Source organism: Macaca thibetana, chromosome 10, assembly GCF_024542745.1.
Source record: "Macaca thibetana thibetana isolate TM-01 chromosome 10, ASM2454274v1, whole genome shotgun sequence".
NCBI classification, from domain to species: Eukaryota; Metazoa; Chordata; class Mammalia; order Primates; family Cercopithecidae; genus Macaca; species Macaca thibetana.
In genome coordinates this window covers 54,276,917-54,299,209 of record NC_065587.1, presented here as the reverse complement: position 1 = coordinate 54,299,209, position 22,293 = coordinate 54,276,917, and the positions used below count along the sequence as shown (strand labels likewise).

Below are 22,293 nucleotides of genomic sequence, written 5' to 3'. Positions count from 1 at the left end.
TATTTTTCTACTTCCTTGATGTATAACATTAGATTGTTTACTTGAGATCTTTCTTCTTTCTTAATGTGGACATTTATTGCTTATCTAAACTTTCCTCTTAGAATTGCTTTTGCTGCATCCCCTAAGTTTTAGTATGCTGTGTTTCCAGTTTTGTTTGGCTCAAGATATTTTGTAATTTCTCTTTTAATTTCTTCATTGACCCACTGGTTATTCAGGAGCATGTTGTTCAATTTCCATGTGTTTGTGAATTTTCAGAAATTCCTCCTCTTATTGATTTCTAGTTTTATACCATTGTGGTCAGAAAATATAGTTGATATGACTTCAGTCTTTGTAAATTTGTTGAAACTTATTTTATGGCCAAATATATTATCTATCCTGGAAATTGTTCCATGTGCACTTGAGAAGAAAATATATTCAGGTGCTGTTGGATGGAATGTTCTGTATATGTTTGTTAGCCCATTTGGTTTAAAATCTAGTTCAACTATGTTGTTTTCTTGTTGATTTTCTGTCTACATGATCTGCTCATTGCTGAAACTGGGATATTAAAGTCCCTTTTTATTGTACATTATAGTGTAACTCTCCCTTCAGATCTTTTAATGTTTCCTTTATATTTAGATGCTTCAATCTTGGATGAATAGATATTTATCATTGGTAAATTTTCTTGATTAATTGACGTCTTTATCATTGTACAATCATTTTCTTTGTCCTGTATTACAGTTTTTGACTTAAAGTTTATTTTGTCAACATAAACATAGCTACCCTTGAGCTCTTTTGGTTTCTCTTTTGGAAAAAGGAAAAGGAATACCTTTTTCCACCTCTTTACCTTCAGTCTATGTGTGTCCTTAAAGGTGAAGTGAGTCTCTTTCATATAATTGGGACTTGTTTTTTATCTATTCAGTCACTCCATGCCTTTTGATTGGAGAATTTAATCTATTACATTCAAAGCAATTGTTGAGAAGGAAGGGCTTCCTACTGCCATTTTGTTAGTTGTTTTCAGGTTATTTTGCAGATCCTTTGTTCTTCCTCTCTTACTGTCTTCCATTGTGGTTTGATGGTTTTCTGTAGTGGTGTGATTTGAATCTGTTCTTTCAATCTTATGTATGTCTGCTATTGGTTTTCACTTTGTGTTTACCATGAGGCTTTCAAAAAAATCTTAGAGTTATAATAGACTATTTTAAACTGATAACAATTTAACTTTGATAACATAAAAAACTATAAGCTTTTTTTTTTGGAGGCAGTGGGGGGTGCTGGGTGGGTGCAGTGGCTTATGCCTGTAATCCCAGCACTTTGGAGGCCAAGGCAGGTGGATCACTTGAGGCCAGCCTGGCCAACATAGCAAAACCTCTACTAAAAATACAAAAAGTTAGTTGGGCATAGTTGCACACGCCTGTAATCCCAGCTACTCAGGAGGTTGAGGTACACAAGAATCACTGGAAACCAGAAGGCAGAGGTGGCAGTGAGCCGAGATCATTCCACTGCGCTCCAGCCTGGGCAGCAGAGCAAGACTCTGTCTCAAAAAAAAAAAACTATACACTTTTTCTCTGCTGCCACCATGCCCTGCATTTTAAATTTTTGGTATCACAATTTACATCTTTTTATATTGTGTGTCCTTGAAAAATTATTATGGCTATTAATTTTAATAACTTTGTCTTTCAACCTTCATACTAAAGATATATGTGATTTGCACACCACCATTCAGTATTAGAGTATTCTGAATTTGACTGTGTGCTTACTTTGACCATTGAGTTTTATATGTTTTGTGTTGCTAATTAGTATATTTTACATTAAGCTTGAATATTCCCTTTAGTATTTCTTGTAAAATCAGTCTGGTGATGGTGAACTCCCTCAGCTTTTGTTTGTCTGGGAAAGTCTTTATCTCTCCTTCATTTCTGAAGGACAGCTTTGCAGGGTATAGTATTTGGTCTTGATAGTTTTTTTCCTCCAGCATTTTAAATATAATATATCATCTCTCTCGCTCCTGGCGCGTAAAGTATCTGCCAAGAAATCTGCTACTAACCTTATTGGAACTTTATTATATGAGATTTGTTTATTTTCTCTTGCTGCTTTCAGGATCCTCTCTTTGTCCTTAATTTTTGACAGTTTGGTTATCATGTGTCCTGGTGTAGTCTCGTTTAGATTGAATTTCATCGGACAATTTTGACCTTCCTGTACCTGGATATTTATATTTGTCTCCCAATTTGGAAATTTTTCTGCTAATATTTCTTTAACTAACTTTCTACCCCTTTGTCTTTCTCTTCTCCTTCATGAACTCCCATAACTTGAATATTTGATCTTTTGATGCTGTTCCACAAACCCTGTAAGCTTTCTTTTTTGTTGTTGTTGAGTTTTGTGTTTGTTTGTTTGTTTGTTTGCTTGTTTGTTTGCTTGAGACTTGCTTGTTTTTGAGACAGGGCCTCAGTTCTGTCACCCAGGGTGGAGTGCAGTGGCACAATCATGGCTCACTGCACCCTTGACCTCCCAAGCTCAAGTGACACTCCCACCTCAGCCCCCCAAGTAGCTGAAGCTGGGACTACAGATGCATGCCACCATGCCCAGCTAATTTTTTTTGTAGAGGGTAGGGGTCTTAATTTGTTGCCCAGGCTAGTCTCAAACTCCTGGGCTAAAGTGATACTCCCACCTCAGCCTCACAAAGTGCTGGGATTACAGGTATGGGCCACTACACCCAGCAATCTTGTAAGTTTTCTTTATTCCTTTCATTCTCTTTTTCTTCTCTGACTGTATATTTTCAAATAACCTATCTTCAAGTTCACAAGTGTTTTCTCCTGCTCAATTTCTCATCTATTCCATTTTTCATTTCATTGTATTTTTTAGCTCCAGTTTGATTGATATTTGATTTCTGTTTGATATGTTTTATAATTTCAATCTCATTAAATTTATCATTTTGGTCATTTTATTGTTTGCTTGATTTGATTGAATTGTTTCTCTGTATTTTCTTGAAGTTCACTGAGTTTCCTTAAAACAATTATTTTGAATTGTCTGTCAGGTAGTTCATGTATCTCCATTCCTTTGGTATCAGCTACTAAGAGATCACTGTATTCTTTTGGTGTTCTCCTTGTGTTTTTTGTTTTTTTGGTTTTTTGGTTTTTTTCTTATTGCCTTACATTAATGTGTGTGCATCTGAAGAAATAAGGACATTTCAGTCTTTGAAGACTAGTTTTTTTCTGGGGAAGCGCTTCATCAGTCATCTAGAGGTTCAGGAGAGGCCATCTGGCATGATCCAAGGTCATACTTGCTGCTGGAGTCCTCAGGCAGGCTGGCCTGGTTCCTGGGTCAGGAGATGGGTGGGCCTGGTGCTTGAGTCCACAGGGTTGGGCCTGAAGCCTGGATCCACTGGGGTGAATTTGTTGATTGGGTCTGCAGGAATCGTGTTGGAGCCAGGGTTCATGAAGGCAGGCCTGGACCTTGTATCATTGAAGGCCAGCCTCATGCCTGGGTACACAGGAGCTAACCTGGCTCTGGGGTGGGCCATAAGCCTGAATCTACAGAGTCTGGCCAAGTTCTGGGAGGGGGATGGCACCTGGGACTATTGAGATGGGTCTGGAGCCTGAGTACATCAGGGCTGTCCTGGAGCTTATGTCTGCAGGGGTATTCTTGGAGCCTAGTCTATGGGATCTGGCCTAGAACTGAATTCTACTGGGGTGGGCCTGGACCCTGGATCTGCTGTATCAGGTCTGGACTCTGGGTTCATTGGAGCTTGGGTGCATATGGACTGGCCTGGAGCCTACAGCCAGCCTAGTACTAGGGCTAGTGTGAAGTTTGGTCCACAAGGGCTGGTCTGGAGCCTCAGATCATGGGCACTGACCTGGTGCCTAGAGTCACTGGAGCTGTCCTGGAGCCTAGAGCCAGGAAGGCTGGTCCAGTTCTGAAGTCTGCTGAGACTCTCGAACCTCCAGTCAAGTGTGGGGGGTGGTGCTATGAAGACTGGCCTGGCACTGTGCAGGCCTGAGCTTATGTCTGTGAGTATATTCCTGGTGTTTAAGGCCAGGGATGCTGATCTGGCACTGGAATGGGTGGGAAGCCTGAGGCCACGGGGGTTGACTTAGTACTGAGTGGTCCTGGATCTTGTATTTGTAGGGCCTGGCCTGGAGGCTGAGTCTGCACGTGCTGGTCTGAGGAGTAGGGCTGTGGGAATCAACCTGGTGCTGAGGTAGACTTGAAGCCTGAAGCTATGAGGGCCAGCCCAGTGCTGGAGAAGGTCCAGAGACTAGGGCCTTGGGGTCTGCCTGGCCCTGGGATGGGCTTGGAACATGATTCTGTTGGGGTTAGCCTGAAGCTAGGACTGCTGGGGCCTGTCTGCCACTGGGGCCGCTAGAGTTGACCTGGCACTAGAGCAGACCCAGAGATCAAGTCTGCTAGGCAGACCTGGAGCCTGGGGCTCCTGAGTTCAGCCTATTTGTAATTTCTTTTGTCTGACAATTAGAAACCTTACTCAAATTATCTTCCAGTTATTTACTTATTTGTTTAAACTTGTATATATGGAAAGTAGTTTTCCATATATATGGAAAGAATTGTTTATCCATATCTCTGTGAGAAACCATTTACCAAAGACCTGCTCTCTAACCTACTGAGTGAAAGTGCTACTGAAAATTCCCCACATTAAAAATGGGACAGAAATAAAATTCTGTTCTGTGAAGCCCATGAAATTAGCCTATCAGTTCTAAGCTTATCAGATGGGACGGCAAAAGTTGGAAGCTCGTCTACAATGTAGGAGAGGAACAATACTGGGGATTTGTAATAAGGGTACTCACGGGTGGTGGGATGATCTGAAAAAAGGCAAGGCCACTACTGGTAAATGAGTTTATTCGTCAAGTGTTTTGAGTTTATTCTGTCCAGCTGTCAGTAAAAATAGACTGGTGTTCCTAAAAGTAGCCACATGGTACTACTATGAGACCTCTTAAACATTTCCCGCCCACACAGGTGGCAGCCTGGTGGGAAGCTAGGGTTTTAGTAATATTCATCGGTTTTCTGTAAAAGAAAAAGATTAGATTTTTAGAAGCTAGAGAACTCTGAGAAACAAGCATTCATTCCCCCCGCTTAATAGTATCAATGTTCACCAGACAATGGGACAAGAATACTTCAACGTAACAACAGGAGTTGCCCACTTCTGAGTAGGTGAGGTATTGGTCTATTGAACAAAAAAAGGTGGAGACTTTGGGCCTGGCTGAGCCAAATGGCCCATGGAGAAGTCTGACTATGGAAGCAGTGGTTAGAAATCTGGACAAATTTAGGAAAAAATAGGAAACTATGGTGTAATACAAAGAAGACAACACAGACAGGTATTGATTATATAATGAAAGAAGCAATGGGGTCTAACCTGGTGTCTTGATTTACTTGCCAGTGAATTGCTTTCCAAGTTAAAGGGACATTGTCTTCCGTTATTTTTGTACCTAGAATTTGGGGTACCTCAGTCTTCTGTTTAGGAATAATAGCCTCTGGGAAGGGAATGAGAATCAGTGAAGATATACACCCAAGCAAACATCTCCCAACTCACGACATTTATCCAGCAGATGTTTCCACAATAGGTCCAGCAGCATGTGTAATTTTTGTCTTTACATCTAAAGGCTTTAGAACACTTCTTGGTACATTCTTTGACCTTTGGCTTTCCCCAGCACTCTTCAAGTAACAATTCCTTCCCTGAAATTTAGATGAGATGGTCAAAGGTTGATAGTACGTTTCAGCCAAGCATGGAAAGAAAAGCCCTTCATATGTTTAACAGTTCCTCCTGGAATCTGGGCCCCAAATCCCAACCAAGGTATCTATTTGCCTTTTAAGGGAATTGCCTTCATGAGCCTCCTCAAATTCCTGCCATTATACCTTCACTGACCCCATTGCGTCTTCACTGACCTCTTTTCCTTCTCGACCTCTGCAGGCTTTACAAGTGTTGCAGGCCTCTGGGTCCTCTCTGAGCATCCCAACGATACAATTCAGTCAATCCCCAGCATTCATGTGCCCTCCTATGAAATCTACATTTACATAACAGGAGATCTCAGGGCCTGGCATATCTTGTAGCCTCATTGCAATGCCTAATTTCACAGTGTGGGAAGCTAGGCCAGGTCAAGTAAGAAACAGATTCTCTCCCTTTTTCTTTCCCTACTTGCTGACTCTGTGTTTAATAACTCAGCCTCTCTTCAAATTCTTATCTCTCTCACTCAGTTTTCTTAGCCCCTCCATTCATCCCATTTTCTCATCATATGAGAGGTTGCCCCACTGAGAATCGATCTCAAGCCTCTTTCCTAACTTTTCACATTCTGAAAGCCTTGCCACTGAAACTAAGGATATGTATTAAGAAATGCCCATTTGGTACTCATGTGACAAAGTATACGCAGCTAGCTCACAGAGATACCAGTATAGAGCCGCAGAATTAGCTCTATACTGACATCTCACCCTCAAAGACAGTCTAACATTGGAAAATGTTTTTATGTTTATAGTTTATGGTGTATATACACACACATATGTGTGTGTAAATATATATATATTTAAATATATATCTTATATATGATATATATTCATATATATGAATATATATAAATATTCATATATATTTAAATATAGATAGATAGATACATAGATAGAGAGAGAGAGAGTTGGAGAGAGAGAGAGATAGACAGATATTGCTATTTTCAAGGTTAAAAGAGGAAGCATTAAAGGACCTCAGCTTAGGGATTTCTTGAATCGCTGTGCATACAAAGTTGTCTGATTCTCTGATGGGTGATCCTATGAAGGTGGGTCCTGAGTCAGATACAGCAGACATGAAACCCCCTCCCTTGTTCAGAAACAAGCTCATCCCACTCCTGTGGCCCTTAATCCAGCCTCACCACCTACTGGAATATTTTTTCTTCCTCATTTCTCCCAGCACAGACAGTAGCACCGTACAGACGAATGTCATAAGCATGAGTATCCACAGCTTCATGAGGCTGACCATATGTGTCTGAATATATGTTGTTGGAAGGATTGTTTTTCTTCCCAGCTGCTGCTAGAGATCAAGACATATAAATAGGGAAAGAGAGGTGTGAAGCAAGAGAAAGTGCTTGTCGAATTTCTTCATTCTCTATCTTCTCACTATTCCCCCTTGCCCTCTGCCTACCCAACAACTGGCACACCTAAGCTGAGTGTTAGCTTTGCCAAAACGAATCTCTCCATCTCACACCTCATGTTTTCCTTTTACTGGAAAAAAATGTAATGTGTTGCCTTATTTTGATTAAAACATAATTCAAATTCAGCTTACAAAAAAAAATTTTGATCTTTTATTTTAGGTTTGGGCTACATGTGAAGGTTTGTTACACAGGAAAACTCATGTTGTGAGAGTTTGTTGTACAGATTATTTCATCACCCAGGTATTAAGCCCAGTACCCAACAGCCATCTTTTCTGCTCCTCTCCTTCCTCCCACCCTTCACCCTCAAGTAGACCCCAGTGTCTATTGTTTCTTCTTTGTGTTCATGAGTTCTCATCATTTAGCTCCCACTTATAAGAGAGAATATGCAGTATTTGGTTTGAACAAATTCTTTTTGAAAATGTGTTCAACATTTATTGAACACCTACTGTGTGACAGATACTATTATACACCATACATAGAGAGAGGATCCTTAACTTGTGATGGTTTGACATACAACTTTTCAACTTTATGATGGTGCAAAAGCAATACACATCCAGTAGAAATCGTACTTTAAGTACCCATCAACCATTCTGGAGGTTTTTTGCTTGTTTTTTTTGTTTTTGTTTTTGTTTTTGTTTTTGCTGTTACATAATATTCCATTCTGTGAATATGTCACACAATATGTATTCATCTTCATGAAAATGAACATTCAGGTTGTCTGCAGTAGTTTCACTGTTGAAACCATAAAACTAAAGCAGCCATGAACAAATATACTATTCTCCTGCACATGAATGAGAATTTTTCCCCTTTCCATCCATGCTTAATTTTTCTCTTTAATGTTTTTTTATTTTCAGCACAGCATTAAATACATTACATGAGCTATTCAACACTTTATTATAAAATAAGCTTTGTATTAGATAGTTTTACCCAACAGTAAGCTAATGTTAAGTGTTCTGAGCACATTTAAAGTGTTAGCTTACAAAATTCTTAAAACATAAAAAAGCACATAGAAGAAAGTGAAAATATTTCTAGTTATTCCACTATATCGATGTACAATATTCTATCTTTCATATTTGCATAGATATAAATACAGATTTTTTATAAAACAAAAATTATATAAGCTTGCTGTTATATAATGACTTTTTAAAAACTACTTCATTAAGACATAACTGACATACAAAAAGCTATTTATAAGACATCTTGGCCGGGCGCGGTGGCTCAAGCCTGTAATCCCAGCACTTTGGGAGGCCGGGGCGGGCGAATCACGAGGTCAGGAAATCGAGACCATCCTGGCTAACACGGTGAAACCCCGTCTCTACTAAAAAATCCAAAAAAAAAAAAAACTAGCCGGGCAAAGTGGCGGGCACCTGTAGTCCCAGCTACTCGGGAGGCTGAGGCAGGAGAATGGCGTAAACCCGGGAGGCGGAGTTTGCAGTGAGCTGAGATCCAGCCACTGCACTCCAGCCTGGGCGACAGAGCAAGACTCCGTCTCAAAAAAAAAAAAAAAGACATCTTTAGTGTATACAACTATAATGAGTTTGAAGACAAGTATACACCCATGTAATCATCACCACAATCTAGGCCATAAACATATCCATCGCCTCCAAAAGTTTCCACTGGCCTCTTTACTTATTATTTGGTGTGTGTGTGTGTGCGCGGTAAAAATAAGATCTGTCATCTTAACAAATTTTTAACTTTGCAATACAGTATTGCTAACTATGGACACTATGCTATACAACAGGTCTCTGAGATGTATCCATCTTGTATAACTGAAACTTTGTGCCCTTTGACTAATATCTTCAATCTCTCTGCTTGTTATTTGGTCTGTCCAGGGTATCTAATTCTTCCTGATTTAAGTTAGGAGAGTTGTATTTTTCCAGGAATTTATCCACCTCTTCTAGGTTTTCTAGTGTATGTGTGTAAAAGTGTTCATAGTAGCCTTACATGATTGCTTGTATTTCTGTGGTGTCCGTTGTAATATCTCCCGTTTCATTTCTTAATGAGCTTATTTGGATTTTCTCTCTTATTTTCTTGGTTAATCTTGCTAATGGTATATCAATTTTATTTATCTTTTCAAAAAACCAGCTTTTTGTTTCATTTATCTTTTGTATTTTTTTTTTTTTTGTTTCAATTTCATTTAATTCTGCTCTAATCTTAGTTATTTTCTTTTTTTATTACACTTTAAGTTCTGGAGTACATGTGCAAAACATGCAGGTTTGTTACATAGGTATACACGGGCCATGTTGGTTTGCGATACCCGTATTTCTCCTAATGCTATCCCTCCTCCAGCCCCCCACCCCCTCAACAGGCCCTGGTGTGTGAGGCCCGCCCCCTGTGTCCATATGTTCTCATTGTTCAACTTCCACTTATGAGAACATGCGGTGTTTGGTTTTCTGTTCTTGTGTTAGTTTGCTGAGAATGATGGTTTCCAGCTTCATCCATGTTCCTACAAAGGACATGAACTCATCCTTTTTTATGGCTGTATAGTATTCCATGGTGTATATGTGCCACATTTTCTTAATCCAGTCTATCATTGATGGACATTTGGGTCAGTTCCAAGTCTTTGCTATGGTTAACAGGGTTGCAATAAACATACGTGTGCATGCGTCTTTATAGCAGCATGAGTTATAATCCTTTGGGTATATACCCAGTAATGGGATCGCTAGGTCAAATGGTATTTCTAGTTCTAGATCCTTGAGGAATCACCACACTGTCTTCCACAATAGTTGAACTAGTTTACAGTCCCACCAACAGTGTAAAAGTGTTCCTATTTCTCCACATCCTCTCTAGCACCTGTTGTTTCCTGACTTTTTAATGATCGCCATTCTAACTGGTGTGAGATGGTATCTCATTGTGGTTTTGATTTGCATTTCTGTAATGACCAGTGATGATGAGCTTTTTTTCATATGTTTGTTGGCTGCATAAATTCTTCTTCTAAGAAGTGTTTGTTCATATCCTTTGCCCACTTTTTGATGGGGTTGTGTGGTGTTTTCTTATAAATGTGTTTAAGTTCTTTGTAGATTCTGGATATTAGCCCTTTGCCAGATGGATAGATTGCAAACATTTTCTCCAATTCTGTAGGTCGCCTGTTCACTCTGATGACAGTTTCTTTTGCTGTGCAGAAGCTCTTTAGTTTAATGAGATTCCATTAAATTTTGGCTTTTGTTGCCATTGCTTTTGGTGTTTTAGTCATGAAACCTTTGCTCATTCCTATTTCCTGAATGGTATTGCCTTGGTTTTCTTCTAGGGTTTTTATGGTTTTAGGTCTTGTGTTTAAGTCTTTAATCCATCTTGAGTTGATTTCTGTATAAGGTTAAGGACAGGATCCAGTTTCAACTTTCTGCATATGGCTAGCCAGTTTTCCCAACACCATTTATTAAACAGGGAATCCTTTCCCCATTGCTTGCTTTTTTCAGGTTTGTCAAAGATCAGATGGTTGTAGATGCGTGATGTTATTTCTGGGGTTTCTTCTACTGGGTTTGGATTTGGTTTGTTCTTGTTTCTCTAGTCCCTTGAAGTGTGACATTAGCATGTCAATTTGGGCTTTTTCAGTCTTTTTGATGTAGGCATTTAGGGGTATGAGCTTTCCTCTTAGCACTGCCTTTGCTTTATCCCAGAGGTTTTGATAGGTTGTGTCACTATTGTTGTTCAGTTCAGATAATTTTTTAATTTCCATCTTGATTTCATTTTTGACCCAATGATCATTCAGGAGCAGGTTATTTAATTTCCATATATTTGCATGGTTTTGTAGCTCCTTTTGGAATTGATTTCCAGTTTTATTCCACTGTGGTATAAGAGAGTGCTTGATATCATTTCAATTTTCTTAAATTTATTTTTTTTAATTTTTAATTTTTGGAAACAGAGTCTCACTGTGTCACCCAGGCTGGAGTGCAGTGGTACAATCTCGACTTACTACAACCTCTGCCTCCCGGGTTCAAGCAATTATCATGCCTCAGCCTCCTGAGTAGCTGGGACTACAGGCCTTTCCTGGCTAATTTTTATATTTTTAGTAGAGATGGAGTCCCACCATGTTGGCCAGGCTGGTCTTGAACTCCTGACCTCAGGTGATCCACCCCCCTCAGCCTCCCAAAGTGCTGGGATTACAGGCATGAGCCACCACGCCTGGACCAATTTTCTTAAATTTAATGAGGCTCGTTTTGTGCCTATCATATGATCTATCTTGCAGAAAGTTCCATGCGTTGTTGAATAGAATGCGTATTATCCAGTTGTTGGATAGAATGTTCTGTATCTATCTGTTAAGTCCATTTGTTCCAAGATATAGTTTTAATCCATTGTTTATTTGCTGACTTTCTGTCTTGATGATCTGTCTAGTGCTTTCAGTGGAATATTGAAGTCCCCCACTATTTTGTGTTGCTGTCTATCTCATTTCTTATGTCTATTAGTAATTGTTTTATAAATTTGGGAGCTTCAGTGTCAGGTGCATATTTGTTTAGGATTGTGATATTTTCCTGTTGGACAAGGTCTTTTACCATTACATAATGTCCCTCTTTGTCTTTTTTAACTGTCATTGCTTTAAAGTTTATTTTGCCTGATATAAGAATAGCTACCCCTGCTCACTTTTGGTGTTCATTTGCATGAAATGCCCTTTCCACCCCTTTAATTTGTTGTGAATCCTTATGTGTTAGGTGAGTCTCTTGAAGTCAGCAGATAGTTGGTTTGTGAATTATTTTTCCATTCTGCAGTCTGTATCTTTTCAGTAGAGCACTTAGGCCATTTACATGTGTTTCCAGAATTTGTTTCAAGATTTAGAGCTCCTTTTAGCAGTTCTTGTAGTGGTGGTTTGATAGGGGTGAATTCTCTTAGCATTCATTTGTCTGAAAAAGACTATCTTTCCTTCATATATGATGCTTAGTTTCACTGGATACAAAACTCTTGACTGATAATTGTTTTATTTGAGAAGGCTGAAGATATGGCCCCAATCCCTTCTCGCTTGTAGGGTTTCTACTGAGAAATCTCCTATTAATCTGATAGGTTTTCCTATATATGCTCCCTGGTGCTTTTGTTCACAGCTCTTAAGATTCTTTCCTTCATCTTAACTTTAGATAACCTGATGACAATGTGCCTAAGCAATGATCTTTTTGTGATTAATTTCCCAGGTGTTCTTTGTGCTTCTTGTATTTGGATGTCTAGGTCTCTAGCAAGGCTGGGGAAGTTTTCCTCAATTATTCCCCCACATATGTTTTCCAAACTTAGATTTCTCTTCTTCCTCAGGAACACTGATTATTTTAGGTTTGGTTGTTTAACACAATCCCAGATTTCTTGGAGCCTTTGTTCATATTTTCTTACTCTTTTTTCTTTGTCTTTGTTGGATTGGGTTAATTAAACCTTGTCTTCAAGCTCTGAATTTTTCTTCTACTTGTTCAATTCTATTGCTGAGACTTTCTAGAGTATTTTGCATTTCTGTAAGTGTGTCCAAAGTTTTCTGAAGTTTGTGTTGTTTTTTCTTTATGCTTTCTATTTCCTTGAATATTTCTCCTTTCACTTCTTGTTTCTTTTTTTTTTTTTTTTTTTTTATTTTTTTTTCCTTGCGTTGGGTTTTACCTTTCTCTGGTGCCTTCCTGATTAGCTTGATAACTAACCTCCTGAATTCTTTTTCAGGTAAATCAGGGATTTCTTCTTGGTTTGGATCCATTGCTGGTGATCTAGTGTGATTTTGGGGGGGTGTTAAAGAGCCTTGTTTCATCATATTACCAGAATTGGTTTTCTGGTTCCTTCTCATTTGGGTAGGCTCTGTCAGAAGGAAGGTCTAGGGCTGAAGGCTATTGTTCAGATTCTTTTGTCTCACCAGGTGTTCCTTTGATGTAGTACTCTTCCCCTTTTCTTATGGATATGGCTTCCTGAGAGCTGAGGTGTAGTGATTGTTATCTGTCCTCTGGGAATAGCCACCCAGCAAGTCTACCAGGCTCTGGGCTCCTATTCATCATAAGACAGCTGAATATTTGTAATTTCTTCTCTTTAGAAAAAAGTGTCATTGATGATATTCTCTCAATTGGAATTTTATTAAATTCATTATTAACTTCAGATCACAAATTTATAGATCTAAAATTTGTAGATTCTAGGTAAAGTATACTGTCTATTTTATAACCTGGATAGTTGTTTCTATCTTTTTCTCCACCAGGATTGGTTTATTTTACCAGTAGAATACACATGTTGTCTTACTATAAGAGATAAATTATCCCTCATTTGTCACCACACAAAATTGTTGGCATAGCATGGGACAGAGAACAAAACCTGAACACTAGAATCAGAGAGACCTGGGCCCAAATGAATCCCAATCCCAACACATTTAGTTTAGGGCCTCAGTTTCCAATATATAATATGAGAGTTATATTAGTATCACATTCACATTGTGAATGCATGAAGCCCTGAGCATAGGGCCTGGCACACAGATCATGCAAATAAATGTTGGCTGCTATTATTATTATTATTATTATTATTATTATTAAACTCTCTTTTCTCCTCCAGAGGGGTGGAAGTTATTTAATTTCATTGACTTTGTAGTGGTCTTCTTAAAACTTTCAACTATTTAACCTACTTGGAATTAATTCTACTGATTGACTGAGGTCCTAGCCTTCATTCATCTGTCATAAATTCATTCATCCCACAAATATTAAATGACTACTGTAAGCCTGGCACTATTATAAGCAATGAGGATACAGTAGAGGACAAAGCTGACAAAAATCCCTGCCCTCATAAAGTTTGCTTTATAGTCAAGGGAGAGGCAATAAATAAGGTATATAAAAGAAAGATACAATATGCTATATAGAGATTGGTGTAAAGGAGAACAAAATAAATTTTTTAAGGTTCTAGGACTCAGAACACAAAAAATGCAAAATAAGTGCTGGCTATTATTTCAGGCAGCTCATTGGTGGTGGGAGTTAGGGCTTGGAAAGAGGGAGTTAAGTACTGTTCAAAAAAAAAATTCATCAATTTTTTCTTCACTCCTTTCTCACTCCCAGCCTGCTCCTTCACTCTCCTGAATCCAAACAAAAAGAAAGAGGAGAGAAACAGATACAAAGGAGAAGTCTGGATAGGATACTATGAATTGCACCATCATGGGAGAGATATTGTCCCTTCCCTGCAAGTAACCAATTTTCCCTGAAAGTCCCATTTTTGCTTCAATGTTTTCAACCAAGCAGAAGAAAATATGCATCAATCAGTTGAAATCCTTCAAAGGCTCAAAATTAGGAATAGTACCTACGGACATTTTAAAAGGTACAAAGCCTTTGAGAAGGACTAAATTTATTCTCCTCTTGGCACATATGAAAAATTATAAAACAGAAAAATAAAAAAATTGAGGCACATGGGCCATAAAATGGGTTGCCTTTAACTCACTTTAAGCTATTATTTGGAAATAATTTCAAACTTACAGGGGTAAGAATAGTACAAAGATCATCTGCATACCGTTTACCCAGATTCACCTATTTCCTTTCCCTCTCTCCCTCTCTCTCTCTCTCTCCCTCTCTCTCCCTCTCTTATTTTTTGAGCAATTTGAGAGCAAGTTTCATTTGTCATGGCCCTCATTTTTAAATACTTCCGTGAGTATTTTTTTAATACTTTAAGTTCTAGGGTATATGTGCACAATGTGCTGGTTTGATACATAGGTATACATGAAATATGTTGGTTTGCTGCACCCATCAACTCGTCATTTACATTAGGTATTTCTTCTAATGCTATCCCTCCCCCAGCTCCCCACCCCCTGACAGGCTCCAGTGTGTGATGCTCCCCGCCCTGTCTCCTAGTGTTCTCATTGTTCAATTCCCACCTATGAGTGATAACATGTGGTGTTTGGTTTTCTGTCCTTGTGATAGTTTGCTGAGAATTATGGTTTCCAGCTTCATCCATGCCCCTACAAAGGACATGAACTCATCCTTTTTTATGGCTGCATAGTACTCCATGGTGTATATGTGCCGCATTTTCTTAATCAAGTCTATCATTGAGGGACATTTGGGTTGGTTCCAAGTCTTTGCTATTATGAATAATGCCACAATAAACATACATGTGCATGTGTCTTTATAGTAGCATGATTTATAATACTTTGAGTATATACCCAGTAATGGGATTGCTGGGTCAAATGGCATTGCTAGTTCTAGATCCTTGAGGAATTGCCACACTGTCTTCCACAATGGTTGAACAAATTTACACTCCCACCAACAGTGTAAAAGCATTCCTATTTCTCCTCATCCTCTCCAGCATCTGTTGTTTCCTAATATTTTAATGATCTCCATTCTAAGTGGTGTGAGATGGTATCTCATTGCAGTTTTGGTTTGCATTTCCCTGATGACTAATGATGATGAGCATTTTTTCATGTGTTTGTTGGCTGCATAAATGTCTTTTTTTGAGAAGTGTCTGTTCATATTCTTTGCCCACTTTTTGATGGGGTTGTTTAGTTTTTTCTTATAAATTTGAGTTCTTTGTAGATTCTGGATATTAGCTCTTTGTCAGATGGGTAGATTGCAAAAATTTTCTCCAATTCTGTAGGTTGCCTGTTCACCCTGATGGTAGTTTCCTTTGCTGTGCAGAAGCTCTTTAGATTAATTAGATCCCATTTGTCAATTTTGGCTTTCATTGCCATTGCTTTTGGTGTTTTAGTCATGAAGTCCTTGCCCATGCCTGTGTCTTGAATGGTATTGCCTGGGTTTTCTTCTAGGGTTTTATGGTTTTAGGTCTAACATTTAAGTCTTTAATCCATCTTGAATTAATTTTTGTATAAGGTGTAAGGAAGGGACCCAGTTTCAGCTTTCTGTATATGGCTAACCAGTTTTCCCAGCACCATCTATTAAATAAGGAATCCTTTCCCCATTTCTTGTTTTTGTCAGATTTGTCAAAGATCAGGTGGTTGTAGATGTGTGGTGTTATTTCTGAGCCCTCTATTCTGTTCCATTGGTCTATATATCTGTTTTGGTACCAGTACCATGCTGTTTTGGTTACTGTAGCCTTGTAGAATAGTTTGAAGTCAGGTAGTGTGATGCCTCCAGCTTTGTTCTTTTTGCTTAGGATTGTCTTGGCAGTGAGGGCTCTTTTTTGGTTCCATATGAACTTTAAAGTAGTTTTTTCCAATTCTGTGAAGAAAGTCATTGGTAACTTGATGGGGATTACATTGAATCTATAAATTACCTTGGGAAGTATGGCCATTTTCATGATGTTAGTTCTTCCTATCCATAAGCATGGAATGTTCTTCCATTTGTTTGCATCCTCTTTTATTTCATTGAGCAGTGGTTTGTAGTTCTTCTTGAAGAAGTCCTTCACATCCCTTGTAAGGTGGATTCCTAGGTATTTTATTGTCTTTGTAGAAATTGTGAATGGGAGTTCACTTATGATTTGGCTCTCCGTTTGTCTGTTATTGGTGTATAGGAATGCTTGTGATTTTTGCACATCAATTTTGTATCCTGAGACTTTGCTGAAGTTGCTTATCAGCCTAAGGAGATTTAGGGCTGAGATGATAGGGTTTTCTAAATATACAATCATGTCATCTGCAAACAGGGACAACTTGACTTCCTCTTTTCCTAATTGAATACCCTTTATTTCTTTCTCTTACCTGATTGCCCTGGCCAGAACCTCCAATACTATGTTGAATAGGAGTGGTGAGAGAGGGCATCCCTGTCTTGTGCTGGTTTTCAAAGGGAATGCTTCCAGTTTTTGCCCATTCAGTATGATATTGGCTGTGGGTCTGTCATAAATAGCTCTTATTATTTTGAGATACGTTCCATCAATACCTAGTTTATTGAGAGTTTTTAGCATGAAGGGCTGTTGAATTTTGTCTAAGGCCTTTTCTAAATCTATTAAAATAATCATGTGGCTTTTGTTGTTGGTTCTGTTTATGTGATGGATTACATTTGTTGATTTGCAAATGTTGAACCAGTCTTGCATCTCAGGGATGAAGCCGATTTGATCATGGTGGATAAGCTTTTTGATGTGCTGCTGGATTCGGTTTGCCAGTATTTTATTGAGGATTTTCACATTGATGTTCATCAGGGATATTGGTCTAAAATTTTGTTGATGTCGATGCTATTCCTTTCTGTTTGTTAATTTTCCTTCTAACAGTCAGGTCCCTCAGCTGCAGGTCTGTTGGAGTTTGCTGGAGGTACACTCCAGATGCTGTTTGCCTGGGTATCACCAGCAGAGGCTGCAGAATAGCAAATATTGCTGCCTGATCCTTCCTCTGGCAGCTTCGTCCCAGAGGGGCACTCGGCCATATGAGGTGTCTGTCGGCCCCTACTGGGAGGTGACTCCCAGTTAGGCTACACAGGGGTCAGGGACCCACTTGAGGAGGCAGTCTGTCCATTCTCAGAGCTCAAACACCATGCTGGGAAAACCACTGCTCTCTTCAGAGCTATCAGACAAGGACATTTAGGTCTGCAGAAGTTGTCTGTTGCCTTTTGTTCAGATATGCCCTGCCCACAGAGTTGGAGACTATAGAGGCCTAGGCCTCGCTGAGCTATGGTGGGCTCCACCTAGTTCGAGCTTCCCGGCGGCTTTGTTTACCTACTCAAGCCTCAGCAATGGTGGATGCCCCTCCCCCAGCCAGGCTGCCACCTCACAGTTCGATCTCAGACTGCAGTACTTGCAGTGAGCAAGGCTCTGTGGGAGTGGGACCCACTGAGCCAGGCCCGGAAAAGAACCTCTTTGTCTGCCAGTTGTTAAGACCTTGGGGAAAGCACAGTTTTTGGGTGGGAGTGTCCTGATTTTCCAGGTACAGTCTGTCACAGCTTCCCTTGGCTAGTAAAGGGAAATCCCCCGACCCCTTGCACTTCCTGGGTGAGGCGACACCCCTCAGAGGCGACACCCCTCAGAGGCGACACTCTGCTTTGGCTCACCCTCCATAGGCTGCACCCACTGTCCAACCAGTCCCAGTAAGATGAACCAGGTACCTCAGTTGGAAATGCAGAAATCACCCATCTTCTGCATCAATCACGCTGGGAGCTGCAGACCAGAGCTGTTCTGATTCGGCCATCTTGGAACCGCCTCCTCCATGAGTATTTCTTAACAACCTGAGCATTATCTTACATGGTCATACTACAGTTATCAACTTTGTTAAATTTAACCTTGATCAAACATACTTTTATCTATTCTATCATGAGTATTAAATTTTATCATTTCACCCAATAATGTCCTTTGTCTTTTATGAAGTTCAAATTTTGGAAGAATACAGCCAACCTTTTCTTCGAACTAAATAGTCTTCAATTGGGGTTTATCTGAGATTTCCTTAAGATTAGATATAAGTTATGTATTCTCGGTGGGAATAGCATGTAGGTGATGCTGTGTCCTTCTCAGGATATCACATATGGAGGCACACGATGTCTATCCATGTTATCGTTCTCTGCCTCAGTTTCTCCATTTGAGCAACATAAACAATAATTTATTCCATAGAGGGATAGTGTTGGCATGATGCAGGGGCATGATTAGGGCAGGGAACCCATCCAAGCAAGACAAAGGTGAAAGCTTTTACAGGCTCACACTTTCAGCCCCAGGACCTTGACCCCCACCTACCTTTGAAGATGTTGGAGTTGGAGGTGCTGATACCTACTTGACTGGTGGCTCTTCTTCCTTGCCTCTAGGAACTGCAGAGCCCCTACACAGTGAGTAGGTGGTGAGCAGAACAAATCAATTATGCAGATCTTAGTCATGCTTCTGGTCGTGGCAGATCTGTAAGTTCTGTCCCAAACCATAAGTTCGGTACATATAGAACATTGTCCCTGAATTCCTATTCAAGGAATACTTTCTTCTTTTTGCTGCAGGCAATATAGATAGAGACAGAACACTGTGGACCTGCAGAATCCTCTCCTCCCCAACACACACACAAGTCTGGTTGATTGTGGACACTCAGACACAAGTCTGGGTGATCTATTTTTTTCTAACATTGTGTGAGGACCTTCATAAAGTCTCATCCATCTTTATATTAACCTCTCCATTGCTAGCATCAGCCTAACACCACCTTATCAGCAATCTCTTGTGACTTTTGTGAGGAAAAGAGAGATCTCTTCCAAGAGGGCTTGGAAAATGTCACATAACATGTAGATTTTAAATATGTAGACTTAAACTAAACTCAAATCCTACCTCCCACTTACTCTAGGAAAGTCACTAATCATCTCTGTGCCTCAATTTCCTCTTTTTTAAAGTGAGAATAGCAGTACTTTCTTCATAGGATTTTTGGGAGGATTCCATAAGTTATTTTGTGTTAAGCACTGAGACCCAATGTCTGGCATATAAGCAGTCTATGTACGGTTTGTTAAATAAACCAATAAAACACTTATTGAAGTATTCAGAATCACCCAGCTGAACACCAAATTCACTATGAGTCAAATATTTAACATGTATTAACCAATACTCTTAATGACCCAGTGAGTTTAGTGCTAAACATTTATATTTTGCAGATGCAGAAACTGAAGCACCAAGGCGCTAAGCAACTTGCCCAAGGCCACACAGCCAATAAGTGATAGATACAAGATTTGACAGGAAGTGAATCCAGAGCCAGGTGTGCAAGATGGTGAAGCCCACAACTTTTCCTGGGTCTCAGAGCCACGATACATCTTGGGCTTATTCCCATCACCAAGAGCCCTCTCTCTAGGCACCCTTACAGTGCTAGCACAGGGGCATAATGGGAAGGGAAATTTCAGGAGCTGAGCTCACTGTGAGAGGCTCTGAGTAAGTCGTGACTGGGTCTAGGAATATTCCCAGAGTTGTTTGGTTGGGATGAGAAAGTGGGAAAGTGGGAGAGAAGCAAAGCCTGTGGATCATACTAACATTTTCTTCTCTAGTTCTATTTCCTTGCCTCTTCCCACTTTAAAATATATTTTTGGCTTTGGCCTCTTCCTGGGACCCCCCCATCATTTTATATCATTGACTTCTCTCCATAGGAAAAAAAAAAAGGTTTCTTTTCAGGATGTCATTTTTTGCTCTTGTACTAATACAAGAGCAACTCATGCTTAGTGCATAAATCTTGTAAAAATATGAAAATGACAATTAAATTTAAAAATAACTGTTAATCTTGTCAACCTGTGCTAACATTTGTGCATATATTCTAGTAGACTTTTTCTTATATACATATATGTTTTTACATAGTGGATAATCCTGTGAATATTTTTATGTTTAACCTTTACAATAAATGCTTTCCTGTATTCCTAAATATTTTCAAAAATTTCATAAATTGGTAGATTACTCTGCCAACTAATCACCAGTTGTTGACAAGTTTGGTGGTTCCAGTTTTTCCCTATTGTAGAAATTCACTATTAGTTACATAATTATAACTAAATCCTTGAGTATTTATTTATTTATTCCTTAGGAAAGCCAATAAAAGTAGAAATACACGTAAGTTAGAAATACACATAATTCAATCTGTGCATAAATATTACCAATTCTCTCTTCATAACATTTAGGCTATACTTGCACCAACAAAGAAATGGTCTGGGCTGGGTGCGGTGGCTCACGCTTGTAATCCCAGCACTTTGGAAGGCCGAGGCGGGCAGATCATGAGGTCAGGAGATCGAGACCATCCTGGCTAACACGATGACTACCCCGTCTCTACTAAAAATACAAAAAATTAGCTGGGCATGGTGGCGGGCACCTGTAGTCCCAGCTACTCAGGAGGCTGAGCAGGAGAATGGCGTGAACTCAGGAGGCGGAGCTTGCAGTGATCTGAGATCGCGCCACTGCACTCCAGTCTGGGTGACAGAGCGAGACTCCATTAAAAAAAAAAAGAAAAGAAAAGAAAAGAAATGCTCTGAAAACGTCAGACCATTTCCTTCATCTTGACCCTGACAATAGACATTCAGAGGATTCAGATAGATGGTAAGTCGGAGGAGCCAGCAGGTTATTGACTATTCACAGTTGTCTAGTGCCACAATCGCAGGCTTTACACTCATCCGATGGAAACTTAAAACACATCTTTACAGAGGCAGATACTAAAAAATTAAAATTAAAATTAGAAAACCATCTTTATCATTTGCTAACTCCATGACCTTGGGTAACTCATTTCACTTATGGAAAAACTCCATTTAGTCACATGGAAAAATGAGAGTACAGGCATACCTCAAAGATATTACAGATTCAGTTCCAGGCCACCCTAATAAAGTGAGTCGAACAAATATTTTGGTTTCTCAGTGCATATATATAAAACGATATGTTTACACTATACTGTAATCTACTAAGTGTGTGACAGCATTATGTATAAAAACAGTGTACATATCTTAATCCAAAAGTGCTTTATTGATAGAAATCAATAACAACATCTCTCAAAACCACACACTTACATGTGCTTGTTAGTACATGCTCCTGTTCCTGAATGACTTTTTTGTAAACAACAAAATTAAGAAAGAAATCAGGAAGTTTTTTAAAACTAATAAGAACAAAGATACAACATACCAAAATCTCTGGGACACAATTAGAGCAGTGTTGACAGGAAAGTTTATAGCACTAAATGCCCACATCAAAAAGTTAGGAATATCTCCAACTAACCTAACATTACACCTAGAGGAACTTGAAAAACAAGAGCAAACCAACCCCAAAGCTAGTAGAAGAAAAGAAATAACCAAAATTAGAGCTGAAATGAACAAAATGGAGATAAGAGAAACCATACGAAAGATCAATGAAACCAAAGGTTGGTTCTTTGAAGGATAAATAAGACTGGTAGACCACTAGTTAGACTAATAATGAAGGGGAAAATCCAGATAAACACAATCAAAAATAACAAAGGAGATATTACCACTGACCCCATAAAAATACAAACAAACATCAGAGACTATTACAAACACCACTATGCACACAAACTAGAAAATCTATACAAAATTGATAAACTAGTGGAATCATACAAACTCCCAAGATTAAACCAGGATGAAATTTAACAGACCAATAACAAGTACCAAAATTTAATCAGTAATTTAAAAAAAAAAAACTTACCAACCAGAAAAAGCCTTGGACCAGATGGATTCATAGCCAAATTCTACCAGATATATAAAGAAGAGCTGGTGCCAATCCTACTGAAATTATTCCAAAAAATTGAGGAGGAGGGACTCCTCCCTAATTCATTCTATGAGGTTAGCATCATTCTAACATCAAAACCTGGCAGAGACACAACAGAAAAAGAAAACTTCAGACCATTATCACTGATGAACATAGATGTAAAAATCCTAAACAAAATACTAGCAAACCAAATTCAGTA

The 22,293-nt window shown here is 39.2% G+C and overlaps 2 protein-coding genes across 4 annotated transcripts in view; one reads left to right on the top strand and one right to left on the bottom strand.

Annotated features, from left to right (window-relative positions):
- Positions 1-22,293, top strand: part of DNTTIP1 (deoxynucleotidyltransferase terminal interacting protein 1) — a 505,046-nt gene that overhangs the window by 366,653 nt on the left and 116,100 nt on the right. The gene's annotated exons all lie outside the window — the stretch shown is intronic.
- WFDC11 (WAP four-disulfide core domain 11) lies at positions 4,805-22,124 on the bottom strand. Of its 3 annotated transcripts, none has more exons than XM_050806614.1 (5): positions 22,036-22,124; positions 18,627-18,708; positions 6,844-6,994; positions 5,513-5,655; positions 4,805-4,986 (listed from the first exon to the last, which is right to left on the bottom strand). In XM_050806614.1, exons 3-5 carry the CDS (start codon positions 6,941-6,943, stop codon positions 4,966-4,968), a joined length of 264 nt encoding a protein of 87 aa, XP_050662571.1. In that variant the 5' UTR covers positions 6,944-6,994; positions 18,627-18,708; positions 22,036-22,124; the 3' UTR covers positions 4,805-4,965. The 3 variants fall into 3 exon arrangements, with proteins under 3 accessions (XP_050662571.1, XP_050662570.1, XP_050662569.1); XM_050806613.1 differs by having other exon boundaries at positions 22,032-22,093; XM_050806612.1 differs by lacking the exons at positions 4,805-4,986; positions 18,627-18,708; positions 22,036-22,124 and having other exon boundaries at positions 5,426-5,655; positions 6,844-6,943.